Consider the following 13512-nt stretch of genomic DNA (forward strand, 5'->3'; position numbering starts at 1 on the left):
GCCTCGTTTCATGTAAAATAGTATTCGAAATGGGTGCCGCAGCCTAGTGCTTGCGCCTACGTCTACACGTTACCAGCCGATCAACGTTGAACCTGTGGTACTAGCTAGTGTGTACTTGTCGAAAACATTCTAACGATACGGTCAATTCTCAAGGCGGTCGGGCCTCTAATTGGCAATATGTCACCCGGGGCACGCAGGCTTGGCGTTGACCCCAGACAGCGCGCACTCGTCGTGGTCGGTGACGTGCGGAGCGGGGATACCTACTATATTACATGCACAACGCACTTCAGAGCTCACAACTCTACATATATTTCATTCGGAACAGCTGGAGAACATATTTTCAATAAGCCTACCGAATCAAATATTTAAAATCGACGCTGCGGAGCCTTCCCGATTTTCGAAACATTGTGCAAGTGTACCCAAAACGAGTGATTTTTGGACACTACGATCAAGATCGACCTAACATATCAATGATGTTAGGGACCTCAACATATATAAAATACACCATTCTGAATCCACTCTAGGTGTTTCCATGTCAATAGAACAGCACCACACTGTCGTGCTATTCACAATTCATGGGGTGACAGCAGTCAGGCTAAATCAGGAAATCACATTATTCGGCAGAATTGGTGGCGTTGTTGAACGTTGAACGGTATGTTCCGAACTCATAGCCTGTCGGACTTTAGATAAGGAAAGCAGACCTGGAAGGAACGACTATCTTCCTTCGGGCTGTCTAATAGGGGAGACTAGGAAACTTCGAACAATCATGATGAATTCATCTGGCCCAGGATCGGGACACACTCCGGTTCTGAATATACAAATATCGCATGAGCACTGTTCCTAAAGGCACTGTTACTCAGCCACATGATGGTTCGAGGCTGACTACCGTTAGTAGTAGAATCCGTACGGTGCTGACCATATATCACCTAGAAATTCTAGAGAAAAGAGTCAAAGCACGTATAGAGTTCGATAGGAAAAGACTCACGGTAGTCAGGCGCTTCCGAACCATCTTATTCACAGCGTGGTGAAGCTGTGGCCGCGCCGCAGTACTGCCGTTCTTTATTCGTTTGCGGACACCATGAGTCGGATGGAATCTGTTCAACAGTCCTCCCAAGCTCCAACAGCCCTGCCTGGCGATGTTGTCTCTGCTTTACACACGCTACATGAATTTGTTGCTACTGCAATGTCCATCCCTCCGCAGATAATTGTTACCTGCAGAGATGACAAACGTGCGTTTGGAAGAGCAGCGTTGCAAGCCATGAGCTACAGGGCAAGCGCCCCCTTGTCCAGACTTTGCTTTCCATAATCTGAAACAATTGCAGAAAGCAGTAGACATGTTCATTACCAGATTTGCCACAAAGGAAGACTGGTGGATATCTGAGTATCGGTACAAGCCCGAGGTCACGATTTATGGTCGATTCTATCGACAACATGGCGAAGAGGATGACGATATGGTCATTCTCGACGAGCGAGGATGGTCCGAACTTGTTGGCAATGTCGTGAAATTGACGATCATTTTCACGTCGCTCAAATTCAGCGTCACGGCGTATGTTCTGGCTCCCATGTTTGGCGTTCGAAATGAGCTGAGTTTCTCGCAGGCAATCCTCGAAAGCATGACCCGCAAGTCCAGCTAACACGATAAGGATCGCAACGAACGAATAATGGTTACCTTAAGACTTGGGTCACATTTAATGGATGTAATAGAAATGGGTATATAGATTCGGTTTTGTAGTTTTGTAGCTTTCACCACTATCTAGAAGACCATCATCGCCAGATGTACAAAACAAAAGGCATAGCGCTGCTAGCGAAAGTGAAGCTGCAGAAGTCCTTCTACGCCGAAGAATAATGTCCCTTCCTCATGAGCATAAGCGGGAGAGTGATAAGGAATCGGCGAGGTTGGAAGAATAAAAATTTGCTTTGACCCGAACTTATGTGGCTCGGTAATTTCCGGGCCACTCGGAAACTACCGCTCATGTATGTGCATAATTAAGGATCAAACATCGATACTTCGACCGTTCCTGTGCATTATTGTCTTGCTTGTATTATCTGCTTGCTGTCTGCGGTACAGCTTATGACACGAGTCCATCCCAATTTCAGCTGTGCGATCTGTGTGCTTATTGTAAGTCATTGACGCTCAGGCAGCCTCAGCTTGCCTTCACAACCATATAAAGCTTCAAGGTGCTCAAACTAGGCTATCAAACTTATCCGTCTTTCTTCGACGACAAAGTCTCCCGTAATCAGACCATATAGAAGGAAGATAGTATCTCATTATGTCGGTGACACGGTTCGTGCCCACGATAGAATGCCTTCACTGTCACAAAGTTATGGCGACCCGGGAGCTAAATCTTCATATTCGAGAGAAGCACATTTTCGCGAGAGATTTCCAGGCGTTATATGCTAGGAACTCTGGTTATCATGATGGTCCGCACCCACCAGCAGCTTCGCCCGGATCGTCCACAGGCAACTTGACAAGTGCTCCTTCTGAATCAAGCAATACACTGAGCACAGAATCCGATCTTACGCTGAGCACAATTTCAAGCACGCGGTTTTCTGTTTGGCAGCAGCACAATCCCGTCCGACCTCCCGCACCAACGACCATTGACGACATCGCGCTATCCCGTAATCAGCGAACGGACTCTCCCCAGACCTCTACACAGCATCTTCGCAACTCTGTGAGGTTTCAGGTACAGGATTTGGTGGATGGATTTGAGGCCTTGGATGCAGCAGCGAGGCAGGCATGCATCAAAGGGATGCGGTGCATGCCCATTTTCCCGGTCAGTGGGATCTTCGTTGTGAAGCCACACAGGGAGTCTGACAGCGTCTACGGATAGACACTGTACGCGCATGTGTTTGCGCACCTTAATATCTGTGCCCCCGACAAGCCGAAGTATATGCATGCCCCATCTTCATTGTTTAATCTAACGTCGCTGTAGCCTGCTGATTGACTTGGAGAAGATGAGAAGCGATTGGGTATCACGGGACAACATGTGGTGTCTTATAAATTTCAAGGCCATCAAGGACGCGTTGTCTGGACTAATGAGCCAGGTCAGCGCTTGCCCTCCCCTGTTATGCATCGAGTATGATTCAGCCGATCTTGTTTAGGCTCAAGTGAAGTTGCATGTCTGTAACCAATCTCTTACCAGCCAGTCCAGACTGCACGCGCTAGATATTCAAGACATTGGGGCATTGATTGCCAGTTGTTCAACCGACTCAGATGCTACGTCTCAACTAATTACGCTCAAAGACGATAAGGCCCAGTCTATGTTAGACTTACTGCAAGCGGTAAGGCCGACGCATTTTCGATACCATCGTTCCTGACTTGCTCGTAGTTACTTGTGATGAAGTCGGACCAATTAGAAGGATGGTACAAATGTCGGTTCTTGGATGCTATCATCCGACTGTCGAGAAAGTCAGGCCGTTTCCCTCAGAGTCTACGGCTTCGCCGAATCGACAACCTGGAGCCAACCAGCCTCCATGGTGGGTCTGGAGTAATTTCCAAAGGTGAACTCCTTGGTCGCGTTGTAGCCGTGAAAGAGATTCAGGCCGTCGGCCGCACCACCGAGCAGTTTCTCAAGGTTAGTATGGTTATCGCGTACCCAAAGAAACTTCGATAACGTCACTTCCTGTAGGATTTCTCGAATGAGGCAGTCGTTTGGTGTCACATCCAGCATGCCAGCTGCCTGCCATTCTACGGCGTATTCCATCTTAATGATGGTGCACCTAGGACCTGTCTGGTGTCTCCTTGGATGAAGAATGGACATTTGAACGCGTATTTACAACGAACTGATGCTGATCGTGCGCCTCTGGTTAGTGATAGAATTCTGGCTTCTGGTGCCTACTGAAATGACCAGGTATTGGATATTGCGCGGGGTCTCGAATACCTCCATGGAATGCAACCTACGATTGTGCATGGTGACTTGAAAGGGGTATGCTAATATGCTTTGATCATTGAGAACGCTACTGAAGATTTGTTATAAGGTCAACATTCTGGTTTCCTCCTCCGGACGTGCATGTTTGGCGGACTTCGGCCTCGCAACCACGCAAGACTCTCAAGCCCAGCTTCAGACCACCATAATCTCTGTTGCCGGAACTCCCTCTTTCATGGCGCCTGAACTTCTAGAGGCACGTGCAAATTCACGTCTGTTGTCAGCCATGGATAGACGCCCATGTGATATATTCGCATTTGGCTGTATATGTTACGAGGTACGGATCCCTGTCATCATGCTTAACCATGAACTGATCTCTTTCCAGATGTATAATGGGACACGTCCATTCTGGGACTTGTCCCCACAGGCAGTGGATGCCAATTTCATAATGGGAAGCCGTCCCTCGCGTCCTACGGATAGCGTGTGCTTTCAACGAGGGCTGGATGATGACATGTGGGATTTCATCCAGAATTTATGGCACCAGGATCCAAAGCTTCGAGTCACTGCTAGCCAAGCTTCTTTGTGGATGTCGTACAAGATGCACATGGCAGGCAAAAGCACTGACAGGCCACCCGCGGAAATGGAGTGGGACCTCGACTTTTTGACGGAATGTACCACAGAATTGACTGACTTTGACCCTCTTTCTCTTGTATAAGTAGTACCACAATTTCGTACCGATACTAATTATGCTCTCTGATGTAGAATCAAGTTTACAAAACCTTCTGTCGCGTGCCATACTCGATGTTGAAGCATCACGCACATACCTCACTGCAGCGGTAGCAACAAGCCATTTTGGTACATCTCTTCGTTTGTCTTATAATCTGTTCATGCACCAGCCGCTTCCCGACTTTAAAGGACATCGATTTCATATCTTCACTGTGCAATCAGAACATTTTTGAATGTCAAATCTTGACGGAGCAGACCAGTGGAAAGTAACTCGCATGCTTCAAGACGATGGACAATGATTTAACCATGCACCAAAGTCATATTTACGCGTAGACAGTAAACTAATTTGTATTGTATACAGAAATTAAGCTAAAAATTCACAAACCTAGACGCTAAACTTAAATTCCTCTTCCTGCCAGCTATCCCCAAAGACAATCCCGATTCCTTGAACTGTATTCTTCGTCAACATACTACTCTTCACATGTGCACTTGCCTTCGGCTGTGTTCCAAATTTCCCACTTGCTGGACCTGCTTGGGGCTCAGTACCAGTGGCTAATGCACTTGCGGGACGCGTCCTCGTCATCACGGTAGTAGATGGCGCTCGAGATACAGTTGTCGAAGGGGCACGCATTGAGGGCGTTCTAGATGTGTGTCCCCTCATGACAGCGGCACTTGATGTTGGACGGGTCGCTGGTTTCGAAGTTGCCATACCTAGACGCGTGACGGCAGAACGAGAAACGGCTTGTGGGCCAGATCTTGGACGGGAGGTATCAGCCGGAGTCGAATGGGCTACTGTGGATGCAGCGCGAATAGTTCTCAACGTCGTAATTTGGGTTGGACGAGTAATGTTCTTCGATGACGAAGGAGCTCGAGTCACCTCGGGCACAGGCTTCGGTGCAGGATTGACCCGCGAGAATGGACTATCATCATCTGATTGTACATGACGGAAGTCAGGATCGGAATAGACATTGTGTAATATTAGCTTACCGAGATGGGGAAGAGATAACTCGTTTAGGGCGAAGAATTTGTCGTCAGATTCAGCTGCCGTGAATTCCGTGATTATAAGATGTGTCGGTATATCGTCGATCGGGTAGGAGTGGGTAAGAGCGAGGAGCGCTCTCCCGACTTCCTTATAGTCCGGAAGTTCAAACGGAGGCTCGTATGGCATTTCTACTCACGTTGATACATTAGCAGAAGAAAGCATTTGTCAAAATTACCCACCAGGTAGCTTCGGAGGCATGTACTCAATTTCATCGTAGTCTTCTTTTTCAATCGATTGACTGGGCGCCGCTACGACCTCTGGAATAATGTCTATATCACTGACATCCCAGTGATTTCCACCGGTGAGTGGTGTCTGAAAGCTCTTGCTGGCGCTGCGGGGAAGTCTAATATGTTTCCGTGCGGAACTTGGGCGAAGAAGTGCACCGGGGGTGACATCAAAGATAGGCTTTGTCATTTGCAATGGTGTAGCATGGTTAGAAATGCGGTTGGGAAAGGGCGTTTTGTCCCCCAGAGGCCGAGAAGGTGCAAGTATGACTGGTTCCTTTCCCTTGGATTTGGTTGTTCCATCATGACCTTTGAGGATCTTCTGTGGTTCTACAGTACCTTGTAAGAGCAGGTAACATAGCCTTGAAAGAAAAGTAGCTCACGCAAGGTATTTAGGTGAAACGGAGTTTGTTGCAACGCCGCAGCTTTCTTCGCTTTCCCATCGACTGTGACGGGTACGTGGCGACCGACATTTTCCTGGAGTGCACTTCGTGATTTCAGCACTCTATTGCCTGGGGTCTTCGTAAAATGGTGGTAATCGCCCTCAAATGTTATACCTGTCGGGCGGGAGCTGATCATCGTGGCAGTTGGTGAAATGGGTTTGATTTTGGTGACCACTAGTGTGCCACATTTTGTCCAGACACGGTCACGTGAAAGTCATGTGCATTGATTTCTCCACACGAAGTCACAACAACAACAGCCCGAACTCGAGCCGCTCCCGCGTCGTCGACTCGAAGCTCCACGACCAAGTCTTATGTTCTTACTCTGGAGATGGGCATCGCTTAATGCGATGGCAAATATCAAGAGTATGACTACAATGGAAAATTCGGGCAAGAAAATCAACCATCATTCATCCTTGCCCTCATCCTCACCATCCCCTAGCTCCAACAAGGATGCAACGGCGCTACCGGTACCAAGCACTTGTGACTACGAAAATGTTGCATGTCCATCAGGGATTGCCTCAACGTTCAAGTATCGCCCGACAACCTCCGGTAACACTTCCACCTTCTGTTTCTTGGTTGGTGTTTGGCTATTGCTACTGCAGGGTCAAATCGTGAAGCTTTGTGAGATCTTCGAGCGTGAGTCGAGGCACGACGGCATCAAACTCACTCCTGTAGCATCGTGGCTCGCTCGTTTCTTGATGTCGTGCTCCTGGTGCTGCCGTGCCATCTCGAGTCTTTATCTGGCCTACACGAATCACTATTTACGCTCCTCGCCACGTTTGAAACTTGGGTTCAGATAAACTTACCTCTCCTAGTCGCCCATGCTACTTACATATATGCTCTCAGGGACTTTAATACTCCACCAGGACAGCTCGCAGACCTGGATTTCAAGGACTAAAATTCGATGCCAACAGGACGTACACTTCAAAAAATTCTGTTAACTTAGTCTTCAATTCACCCTAAGTTTCACATACCGAAGCTCAAGGATTTCTCTGGCCTGAACATGCTTAGATTCCAGGTGTTACCCGCTCGTTTTTACTCATGATTTGTGTCAGGCGCAGATAAACTTACCGCCTCACCATGATGGTCACATATCCGTTCACCCTGAATTCTTCCATAGGACTTAAAACAGATGATCTCGGATGTGAAGTCACTATCCTCGAAGCATCTCCCTCCCTCAACTTCACAACGAAGCATGGCTTCTGGTCCCGCTGCGGCAACCTACACTCACCTGCTACATTCAACACTATGGTACAGGAACACCTGCGTGTATTTCACAAGAGACAACTCGGATTTCTTGCTGCTATTTAATAAAGCTAATGGACAACCTCAGAATATCGGTGCCTTGAGTGCTTACCCGTTCGCACCTTACATGGCTGATGGCCTGGGTCGGTGCTTCTCAATTATCTTTGGTGCAAATTTGATAATTGCCTCCACTGTGACCCAGACTGCCAGTAGTTCTTTGTAGATGTTCATCGGAGTCCAGTGGGCGAGAGATACTGGCACTGCGAGTCATCCTGACATGTTTGTGCAGTTTCTTGGTCGGTTTTGGTCAAACATTCGCAACGACTGCAGCCCCACTCCTTATCGCTGAGATTGCATATCCTTCCCATCGTGTTAAATTAACTTCATCGTACAACCCGTTATGGCGGGCTGTTTTAGTGATTTTATGAGGGCGTGTTCTCATTATCATGCTTCAGGTACCTTTGGAGTATCTTGTAAGATTTTCTCATCACAAGATCCAATTTCATTCCAGCTCCCCAGTTGCCCCACGTATCGCGGCATGGAGCGTGCGTTGTTGTCATTTGAAACAAAACACCAAGGTGGTCGTCTTTGCAGACTTATGGCACCTTCACTGTCTCGAGCAGTTGAGCGTGGAGAATTCCTTCTGCGTTTCAAGTGTTTCATCCATGATACAAGTCTTGTTGATTTGGTTTATCCCCGAATCTCCACGGTGGCTTGTAAAATTCAACGCTCAGTCTGCAATGGAAGTGCTACGTGAGCTTTCTCTCAAATTCCTGGCATGTTTCATTCATTAATGTTTATCTCAGCATGTGTACATTTTCTAGCTGTGTTTTAAAGCTGTCTTCTGCCACTTCCTTATCGTTGAGACGAGGAATGTGTATCATATTGTGTTGCTCGTACCTGATCCTCGGTTCACGAAATTCTCGTCAGCGCACTCTCGAAACAACTCCTGCGTGTGTTAATGACAACGATGACGAAGGCATGGCCCACACGCTGCCGCACACGCAGGCCTCGTGCTGAACTTGGAGTCTGAAGTTACTACGACAAATTATGCCTTGCAAGATCATCGAAAATTCATAAAAGTACCACCAAGTGGTCCGATCAGGATCACTGTACATGGGTAATGAACAGAGTAACAGAAGATCTCGAGAGGCACGTAATGCATTCAGTATAAACAAACAATCCCGTGTGCGCGAACATATCTTTTACTCCCCAATGTCACCTGCAATGACATGTGTTGATCCGTTCTTCTTTGCGTCAACTTTCAACCCTCTAGCTGTATAATAGTATTTAGGTTTCAAAAGTTGATCCAACACTAGAAGCTCGTCAGTCTTGCTCCACATAATCGCCAGGACCTGTTTACTAATGCCACCATCCGGATCGTCGGAATCCAGGTTGTTCTCTGCAGTACTGACCACTAGGATCTGTGCGAAGGTAACTGACAAGAGTAGAACATAGAAACTGAGTTTGCTAATGTCAGGCACGGTCATTTCGCTGAACTACGGTGTTAAGATGCGTTGTTTAAGGTGAGTTGCACTCTTTAAATGCTAAGTTCATGTGCATACAAGGAAGCATAACGGCCATCCCACTCGAGCATTATTCAATTGACTTGATCATCGAATCTGAAGTGCGTTAGTCTCAACTGAAAATTATTGAACAACATTAAAACCTACCTTAAATGTCACTAACACTGCCGTGTGAGTGATCATCGCTCATCACCGTGAAAGCCCTCCTGCGAGTCGGGGGTAAAGGACCTCTGTAGATATCAAGCGTGAACCCGATCCCAAGTTCAAAGACTTTGGTGTTCCACTTGTTTTTGGACATCTGAAGAAAAAGGGAGGTGCCAGTCGGGTCTTTGCCTTTCCTTAACTGCTGTAGCATCCTGGTAACTTTATCTCCCTGATAGTAGTCGAACAAGCGACTAGACACACGCTGCCCTCTCTGCCATGTAAATCTGAACTCGAGTCTGGGGGAATCATCTTTCGGGAAGTCTTGGACCTTTTGAAGTGACTGATCACAATATGGAAGGTTGGCGCTGATGTAATTGTCGCCTTCGCTAATCAGTAAATTATCCGGTTGGGTGAAAGCGGCCACTCACTTGACAGTTCGCTATTGAATATGGCTGAAATAACGATAGCACAAACTGGATCAGCGTTGTTGCGGTCGGCAGTGGCTGCAACTGAAAACTTGATGCGTTTCGACTCCGTTGTCTCATGAACAACATTCCCCATAATTCTGGTGTGCAGCTGATCAGCAGCAAGAGCCGCTGCTCGAACCAAGTTGGGAAACCACGTCTTATTCGTAGCCCATCTCCACATGTCTGGATCGAGAGCCGCCGTTGCTGACAGTCCTGCGTTTTGCTGGAGAAGGTATGCGACAATCTTTTCCAGACGCGCATCAAGAGCAATGTGTAGCACTGTTCTAGCAGTCCGGTCCTGCAAAGAAAGATTACAAGACGGTTCAACGAGCGCTTTTACGACGGGTAGCAATTGGCTTTCGTCATTGGATGACCCATGTGTGGAGAGGAAATGATGAATAGGGGTAGAACCATTGACTTTGAAATCGACATTCGCACCGCGTTCACGAAATTTGCGGATAGATTCGTGCGACGGTTTGTCCACCTTCACAGCCATGTACATAATATCGTCAGGTAGCTTGACCTCCGTCCGTGACAGCAAGAAATCCACGGCGACTTCGCTTCCAGTCACAGCTGCCCACGAAATTGGCGTATGGGAGCTGCTACAAGTATATTGGCCATATAAACCAGGTTTGAACGAAGAAGACTTCTTGAGATCGACGCCGAACTTCAGGAGAATACTGAGGCAGTCAGGGTTCTTGGCTATGACGAAAATCAAGGGAGAACCCCAATCAGGGGCAATATTCATGTGCAGTAGATGTGGGCACTGCTCGACGAAAGGTTCGACCATCCACGGCTTGCCATGCTCAAGCAGGATGAATAGAAGTGAGGGCGAAGTTACAGCGACATCTAATCCCCTAGGTTTATACTCAAATTCGCCTGGAGCAAGCACAGGATGTTTCTCATTGTTTCGAAGAAACTTTGAGTTCAGTCGTGATAGGGCGGTCATAACGCCAGGATCTTCATCCGAAACATGACTAAGGTGCTTCCATCCTTGAATTGCATAGCTCAGCAACGGATGGTCTTCGCTGACACCGTCACGAGGTGACGATTGTGAACGGCGTCGTATAGCTGGATGTTCACATATCCAAACATTAGTCTCTTAGCTCATATACGTAAAAGATAGTATCACACCTTTTGCACATATCTCATCCACAAAGACAAAGTCGTATAACACATACGTAATCAAGAGCTTGCAGATCCGTGTGTGCATGTCTGAGATCGATTTGAAGATGCTATTAGGGCGGGTGATCAAGTATTCCTGGTTGCAAGGCGCATCAGCCGGCGAGCAGTATGAAAAAGGTTGATACATCATACTTTGACACTATTATGAAATAGAGTAACGACCCTAGTTTTCTCATTGTAGTCCACGAGGCTTCCGCATGCAGCCAAGATATCCATAGGGTTCATAACGCCAAGGTCCGGATTAAGCTCTGATTGTCCGACTTCAATCATCATCGCTTCCTTGAGCTGATCAAGTGTCAACGGGGTGAACACGCCGGCCAGCCAAAGCAAACAACTGTGAGCAATTTGGTCATCCCTTGGCCCTCTCTGTTTGATAGCCTGAATAATCCTATCATACGTCTCGTAAAGTCCAGCTGGAACGTTATCGAGGGTTGCCTCAATATCGACAAGTTTGTTGTAAGCCACGATTTCGTCCAGTTGACACTGAACCCAGCGAAACCTGCATGCAATCATATGATCAATTTCCAAGGAGAGAGCGGAATTTGCTTTACTCACATGCCCTCGGCCTTTTCCAACAATTTCTTCAAAATTGTCTTCTTCAGCGCGTCGGATAGCTGTGACAAATGCTTCTGATTCTCTAGCTGCCCCTTAATGTGCATGCGCATGTCTTCCATTTGTCCTGCGTTGTCCTTCAGCGACAATTTGAAGAGGTCATGAAAGGCGTCTTGGACGTCTGGCATGCTTCTACTGGTGACGAAAAGCCGTAGTCGAGCATCTTCAGGAAGTTTTTCAAGATGTCTGATCAGGTCGGGGTAGTCCTTGCATTCGTCCAAGGCGTCAATCACGAGGACCGGTCGATAAACTAGTGCAGACGCTTCAACAAGAAGCTTTCGTAGCAACTCCAGATCTGTGGGATGAGGCTTTGCATCATAGTTTTGCTGCCAGAGTTTTCGCAGAGAAACAAGGCCCCCTTTTGGTTTCGATTCTTGCTGCTTGTCTATCTGTGTGATCCAGTCGCGCTCAGATTGTTGAAGTAGCTGAACAATCAAGGAGCGGAATACTGCAGCCGCGTTTGTTGTCCTGTCGTCTTGAAAATTGCAATAGAAGTAACTGAGCGTCTGTGGCTCTTTTTTACCGCTATCCCGAATTTTGTTGATAATGGAAGAACTGTTCAGAAGTTAATTGGAGCTCTCTAACAACTCTTCAGATGAGTCTGAACCCACGCTAGGATTGTCTTTCCATGTCCAGCTGTTGCGAGTGTCAACGACCTGCATATAATGGTGAATGATACAACTCACGCTGGCCATTCAACCATAGAAACGCGTAATCCGAATTATTCCAGTCCTTATACTCTTTGGCGTCGAAAATCCAATGACCGATCTTGGGGTTGCGTTGACGAGAAGAGGCATTGTGCTTCTCAATACAAGACCCAGGGTTCATCCATTTAAGGAACTTCCGACGTTCCTCATCTATACACATTGAATGAGATGAGAAAGTAGCTGACGGTAAGCCGTTTACCTTTCTTGTGCGCTTCTTGCGTCATCTTTAATTCCTTGACTGTTTGATCGACGTCCTTGAGGATTTTCCTGGCACTGCGTTAGTATTAGCAATCATCACGAGCGAGTCAACTCACCGCGAGTCTATTGTTAGAATTATTGTGATGTCGCGATAATAGCCTCTCAATTTCTCAGCAATCCGTTCTGCTTCTTTTTCCCTGAATGGCCAAAAAAGTTGGGATATGGCGCGCATGTTCTTCCTCTCCTCCTCATTTAGTTGAAGTTTCTTCAGTTCCTTCTTCAACTTCGTCACTGGCCCATCTTCGGATATCAGTCGCGAAAGTGAAGACTGGAGATCGTCTGAAAGAGAGGTATCTTTCTCGATCATCATGACCGTGGTCAGGACTCCAAGGATTGAATCGAACTCATGCAGCAAACTCCGATAGGACGAGTCAGCGTTCTTCACACGAATAATATAATTACGCAGAAGAGCTGCAGCTTCCACTATTGCTTGAATGGCCTGAAAAATAGCGATACCGCTGACGGTGATAGTAAGGGGATCCATGATATGGGGAGGTGGAAAATGTAAGCCTAGGCGCTCAGCAGCACTGTGACTTTGAACAAAGGAAAGGCGCTCATCAGTCTATTTGCAACATTGAAATCGTAATGCACGGACACATCGTTGATCGATAAGGACTAATATGAAGCACATGCAGTATGCGCGTTAGAACTAGATAATTTTAGTGAGTACTTATCCAATGAGTGACCTTGCGTTGATCGATAAGGACTAATATGAAGCACATGCAGTATGCGCGTTAGAACTAGATAATTTTAATGAGTACTTATCCAATGAGTGACCTTGAAGAGAATAACCGCCCGAGAAGTTGCGCCCGTTAGCCTACTTGTAACGCTGAGACCCTGCATTGGTGCCTATATCATATTGTAGATGTTCGATAAGACTGGCGGCTACTCCGATAGCGTCATATGCCCATTGGCCTATTTGTAACGCTGAGACCCTGCATTGGCGCCTATTGTAGATGATCGATGATCCAAATGACCTGAAGCTTGAGATATTGCTTGAATAGCCTGAAAAACAGTGACAGTGAAGGGGTTCCATCATCTGGGGGTGGAAAATGTAAGCCTAGGCG

The 13512-nt window shown here is 47.1% G+C and overlaps 5 protein-coding genes across 5 annotated transcripts; 3 read left to right on the top strand and 2 right to left on the bottom strand.

Annotated features, from left to right (window-relative positions):
- The first annotated feature begins 704 nt into the window (after positions 1–704).
- BJ212DRAFT_1372160 (uncharacterized protein) lies at positions 705–1890 on the top strand. Its single transcript, XM_041336324.1, has 3 exons — positions 705–1270; positions 1323–1546; positions 1599–1890. The coding sequence occupies exons 1-3, from the start codon at positions 1079–1081 to the stop codon at positions 1615–1617; spliced, it is 435 nt and encodes a 144-aa protein (XP_041190488.1). The 5' UTR covers positions 705–1078; the 3' UTR covers positions 1618–1890.
- A 124-nt stretch (positions 1891–2014) lies between these two features.
- On the top strand, positions 2015–4904 carry BJ212DRAFT_1372171 (kinase-like domain-containing protein). Its single transcript, XM_041336325.1, has 9 exons — positions 2015–2774; positions 2832–2887; positions 2934–3045; positions 3103–3282; positions 3330–3575; positions 3630–3806; positions 3852–3926; positions 3979–4203; positions 4252–4904. Exons 1-9 carry the CDS (start codon positions 2271–2273, stop codon positions 4579–4581), a joined length of 1905 nt encoding a protein of 634 aa, XP_041190489.1. The 5' UTR covers positions 2015–2270; the 3' UTR covers positions 4582–4904.
- A 73-nt stretch (positions 4905–4977) lies between these two features.
- Positions 4978–6437, bottom strand: BJ212DRAFT_1276998 (uncharacterized protein; the record flags this gene model as incomplete). Its single annotated transcript, XM_041331322.1, has 4 exons — positions 4978–5522; positions 5580–5765; positions 5814–6188; positions 6242–6437. The coding sequence occupies 4 exons, from the start codon at positions 6435–6437 to the stop codon at positions 4978–4980; spliced, it is 1302 nt and encodes a 433-aa protein (XP_041190490.1).
- Positions 6438–7333: 896 nt separating this feature from the next.
- BJ212DRAFT_1520411 (uncharacterized protein) lies at positions 7334–7914 on the top strand. The gene is made up of 2 exons (XM_041341698.1): positions 7334–7786; positions 7836–7914. The coding sequence occupies exon 1, from the start codon at positions 7434–7436 to the stop codon at positions 7767–7769; it is 336 nt and encodes a 111-aa protein (XP_041190491.1). The 5' UTR covers positions 7334–7433; the 3' UTR covers positions 7770–7786; positions 7836–7914.
- A 1335-nt stretch (positions 7915–9249) lies between these two features.
- Positions 9250–12378, bottom strand: BJ212DRAFT_478663 (uncharacterized protein). The gene is made up of 7 exons (XM_041343305.1): positions 12167–12378; positions 12092–12116; positions 11424–12035; positions 11001–11367; positions 10818–10944; positions 9645–10754; positions 9250–9581 (listed from the first exon to the last, which is right to left on the bottom strand). Exons 1-7 carry the CDS (start codon positions 12345–12347, stop codon positions 9412–9414), a joined length of 2592 nt encoding a protein of 863 aa, XP_041190492.1. The 5' UTR covers positions 12348–12378; the 3' UTR covers positions 9250–9411.
- Between the last annotated feature and the right edge of the window lie 1134 nt (positions 12379–13512).

This window comes from Suillus subaureus, assembly GCF_016647635.1.
Source record: "Suillus subaureus strain MN1 chromosome Unknown BJ212scaffold_27, whole genome shotgun sequence".
Classification (NCBI taxonomy): Eukaryota; Fungi; Basidiomycota; class Agaricomycetes; order Boletales; family Suillaceae; genus Suillus; species Suillus subaureus.

Bases quoted from the DNA above. Each gene is read 5' to 3' on its own strand.
- BJ212DRAFT_1372160 (XM_041336324.1), top strand. From the start codon at position 1,079: ATGAGTCGGATGGAATCTGTTCAACAGTCCTCCCAAGCTCCAACAGCC. The intron at 1,271-1,322 runs GCAAGCGCCCCC...AAACAATTGCAG, and splicing joins TGCAAGCCATGAGCTACAGG to AAAGCAGTAGACATGTTCAT.
- BJ212DRAFT_1520411 (XM_041341698.1), top strand. From the start codon at position 7,434: ATGATCTCGGATGTGAAGTCACTATCCTCGAAGCATCTCCCTCCCTCA.
- BJ212DRAFT_1372171 (XM_041336325.1), top strand. From the start codon at position 2,271: ATGTCGGTGACACGGTTCGTGCCCACGATAGAATGCCTTCACTGTCAC. The intron at 3,576-3,629 runs GTTAGTATGGTT...CACTTCCTGTAG, and splicing joins CCACCGAGCAGTTTCTCAAG to GATTTCTCGAATGAGGCAGT. The intron at 3,927-3,978 runs GTATGCTAATAT...ATTTGTTATAAG, and splicing joins TGCATGGTGACTTGAAAGGG to GTCAACATTCTGGTTTCCTC.
- BJ212DRAFT_478663 (XM_041343305.1), bottom strand. From the start codon at position 12,347: ATGTGTATAGATGAGGAACGTCGGAAGTTCCTTAAATGGATGAACCCT. The intron at 10,945-11,000 runs GTATGATGTATC...CCTTGCAACCAG, and splicing joins TATTTCATAATAGTGTCAAA to GAATACTTGATCACCCGCCC. The intron at 9,582-9,644 runs GTGAGTGGCCGC...CAATTACATCAG, and splicing joins ATTCAATAGCGAACTGTCAA to CGCCAACCTTCCATATTGTG.